The following is a 2,625-nucleotide window of genomic DNA, read 5'->3' on the forward strand; positions in this document are numbered from 1 at the left end:
AACTTGCCTGCCTGGCTCACCCAGCGTCTCTTTCGTTTCCATCTTCCCCTTCCGCAGCCCTGGCTCGCCGCGACTGAGCATGCGTACTGACGCCCCCTCCGGCCCGGCGTGGGAGGAAGAGATGGAAATAAGGCTGGGCCGAGCAGCTCGCGCGCGCTCCCTGTCCTCCCCTCCCCTCCCCTCCTCCGCCGCCGGGCGCGCGCCGGGCGGTGCAGGTCTGCCGGGTCCGAGAACAGCTCAGCGGCGGCGGTAGCGGTGGCCGTGGCTGCGACCGCGGCGGGAGGGGCCCGGAGCCCCGCCCCCGGGGAGGAGCCGTCCTGCAGGTGAGGGACAGGGGTTCGGGTGCGGACTGGATTGAGAGCTGCATGCCAGGATCTCCTGGAGGGGGATCGTTTAAGGTTCGCACGCCTAGGTTGGGGAGGGACTATGCATTGGTGCCAGAATGCCATGACTCCGAGGGGTGCATTGAGTCGCGGACGCTTGGGGAAAAATCCATTAGGGGTCTCTGGATCACAACACAAGCCGCGTTCTTTCCATGTCTTCCTCCAGGTCTCCTCTCTGTCCTCCACAGCCCCAACTCCACACCGGGATGAAATTTAGCGGCGAGAAGGACGCAGTTGACGAGGCGTCAGTGGACTGAGACTAAACCAAAACCCCGGGTAAAGCTACCTCTTCGACGTGAAATCCCGCCCACTGTGCTCACGGGCCCCTCCCCTGGGACAGTGGCAAAAACGCGCCCACTCCGCTTGAAGGCCCCGCCCCTGGGTCTGAGTTGCGGAGCAACCGACTTTTGTCCTATTTGCATAGCTCCGCCCACTCCGTCATAGGTACCGCGGCCGGGAGGGTCTGGTGGGGAAAGCCCCGCCCACTCTGGAGATAGGCCCCGCCCGCTGTGCGCTCAGGACCGCGGCTGGGTTTGACTTGTAGTGGCCCCGCCTATTCTGCTCAAAGGTTCCAGCCTTGGTTTTACATTTGCATAGCCCTGCCCAGCGCGTTCTTAGGCTCCGCCTTCCTGCTCCGGCTGCTCTCGCCTTAGGATCCCAGACGTGCATGGATCCCGCTCCTAAACAGATTGACCCCTGATTTCAGGCCCTGCATCCCTATCCCCACCAGCTTGGTAATAACCGGCGTCATCCCCCGCCCCATTCCCTGTCCCTAGGTTCCTGTGCCAGCAAGATGCTGGAGAGGGGCGCGGAGCCCGCAGCCAGGACCACCGATCCTAGTCCCACTGGCAAGGAACCGGTGACCAAAGGAGGTGAGAGGGGCCCGGCCTGTGAGTAGGGGCCATTCTCCAGGAATAGGGGCTAAGAGAATCACACTTCGGGGGAATCTCAGGGTGAAAGTTTGAGGCCCTGGGTGATGACCACTTCGGATACCCAAAATGCGACGTTCTGGGGAATCCTCTCATTTGGCTTTGGGGGACCCTCGGGGATCATTTGCTGGGGCTCAAGAAATTACAGAAGAGACAGGGGGATAACGTGGGATTTCAAGGTGATCCCTGGGCATATACTAGAAACGGATACCTTAGCTTTGAGGAAGCCTTAGTAGCTTTGGGGATCCAGGAAGGTAACCTTTTGGAGCCCCTCAGGATGATACATGGGGGGAGGCGGAGAAGAAACATGCCATTTGGGGACTCTCAGTGTGACACCTGAGGTGCCCAGATACACTCTGAGGAGCCCTTCAAATATCGAGGTGGTGGCAGAGCCTGGCCTAGGCCCCGGGCCTTGGCTGCTTCCTGGAGCCCACCAGCCCTCCTGTCCCCCAGTTCCCCACCAGGGCCCACCGCAGAAGCCCAGCCAGTCGGCTCCAGGGCCCATCGCGTCAGGGGGCGCCCCTTCCCGGCCCCGCCGGCGGCCCCCGCCCCAGCGCCCGCACCGCTGCCCCGACTGTGACAAGGCCTTCTCGTACCCGTCCAAGCTGGCCACGCACCGGCTGGCACACGGCGGCGCCCGGCCCCACCCGTGCCCCGACTGCCCCAAGGCCTTCTCCTACCCCTCCAAGCTGGCAGCCCACCGCCTCACGCACAGCGGCGCCCGCCCCCACCCGTGCCCCGACTGCCCCAAGGCCTTCTCCTACCCCTCCAAGCTGGCAGCCCACCGCCTCACGCACAGCGGCGCCCGCCCGCACCCGTGCCCACACTGCCCGAAGGCCTTTGGCCACCGCTCCAAGCTGGCGGCTCACCTCTGGACCCACGCGCCCACCCGCCCCTACCCGTGCCCCGACTGCCCCAAGTCCTTCTGCTACCCTTCCAAGCTGGCGGCCCACCGCCACACGCACCACGCCACGGACGCCCGCCCCTACCCTTGCCCGCACTGCCCTAAGGCTTTCTCATTTCCCTCCAAGCTGGCCGCCCATCGCTTATGTCACGACCCCCCAACAGCGCCGGGCAGCCAGGCCACGGCCCGGCACCAGTGCTCCAGCTGCGGCCAGGCCTTTGGGCAGAGACGCCTCCTGCTCCTGCATCAACGCAGCCACCACCAGGCGGAGGGCCAGGGGGAGAGAGAGTGAGCTGTCCCGTTGGCTCACTAGCCCCCTCTGTCGCCAGCCTTGGTCAACAACGAGGTGGGATTTCTAAGCCCGGCTACACCAGCTTGCCTGTTCCAGACAGCTGGCAAAGAGAAACTG

General features: G+C 64.6%; 1 protein-coding gene across 1 annotated transcript; it reads left to right on the forward strand.

The window, feature by feature from the left end:
- ZNF575 (zinc finger protein 575) lies at positions 1-2,625 on the forward strand. Its single transcript, XM_012653401.1, has 5 exons — positions 1-323; positions 550-659; positions 1,090-1,255; positions 1,766-1,980; positions 2,065-2,625. Exons 3-5 carry the CDS (start codon positions 1,177-1,179, stop codon positions 2,506-2,508), a joined length of 738 nt encoding a protein of 245 aa, XP_012508855.1. The 5' UTR covers positions 1-323; positions 550-659; positions 1,090-1,176; the 3' UTR covers positions 2,509-2,625.

Source organism: Propithecus coquereli, unplaced genomic scaffold (genome assembly GCF_000956105.1).
Source record: "Propithecus coquereli isolate 6110/MARCELLA unplaced genomic scaffold, Pcoq_1.0 Scaffold42, whole genome shotgun sequence".
NCBI classification, from domain to species: domain Eukaryota; kingdom Metazoa; phylum Chordata; class Mammalia; order Primates; family Indriidae; genus Propithecus; species Propithecus coquereli.

Bases quoted from the DNA above. Each gene is read 5' to 3' on its own strand.
- ZNF575 (XM_012653401.1), top strand. From the start codon at position 1,177: ATGCTGGAGAGGGGCGCGGAGCCCGCAGCCAGGACCACCGATCCTAGT. The intron at 1,256-1,765 runs GTGAGAGGGGCC...CCTGTCCCCCAG, and splicing joins GGAACCGGTGACCAAAGGAG to TTCCCCACCAGGGCCCACCG. The intron at 1,981-2,064 runs GCCTTCTCCTAC...GACTGCCCCAAG, and splicing joins CGTGCCCCGACTGCCCCAAG to GCCTTCTCCTACCCCTCCAA.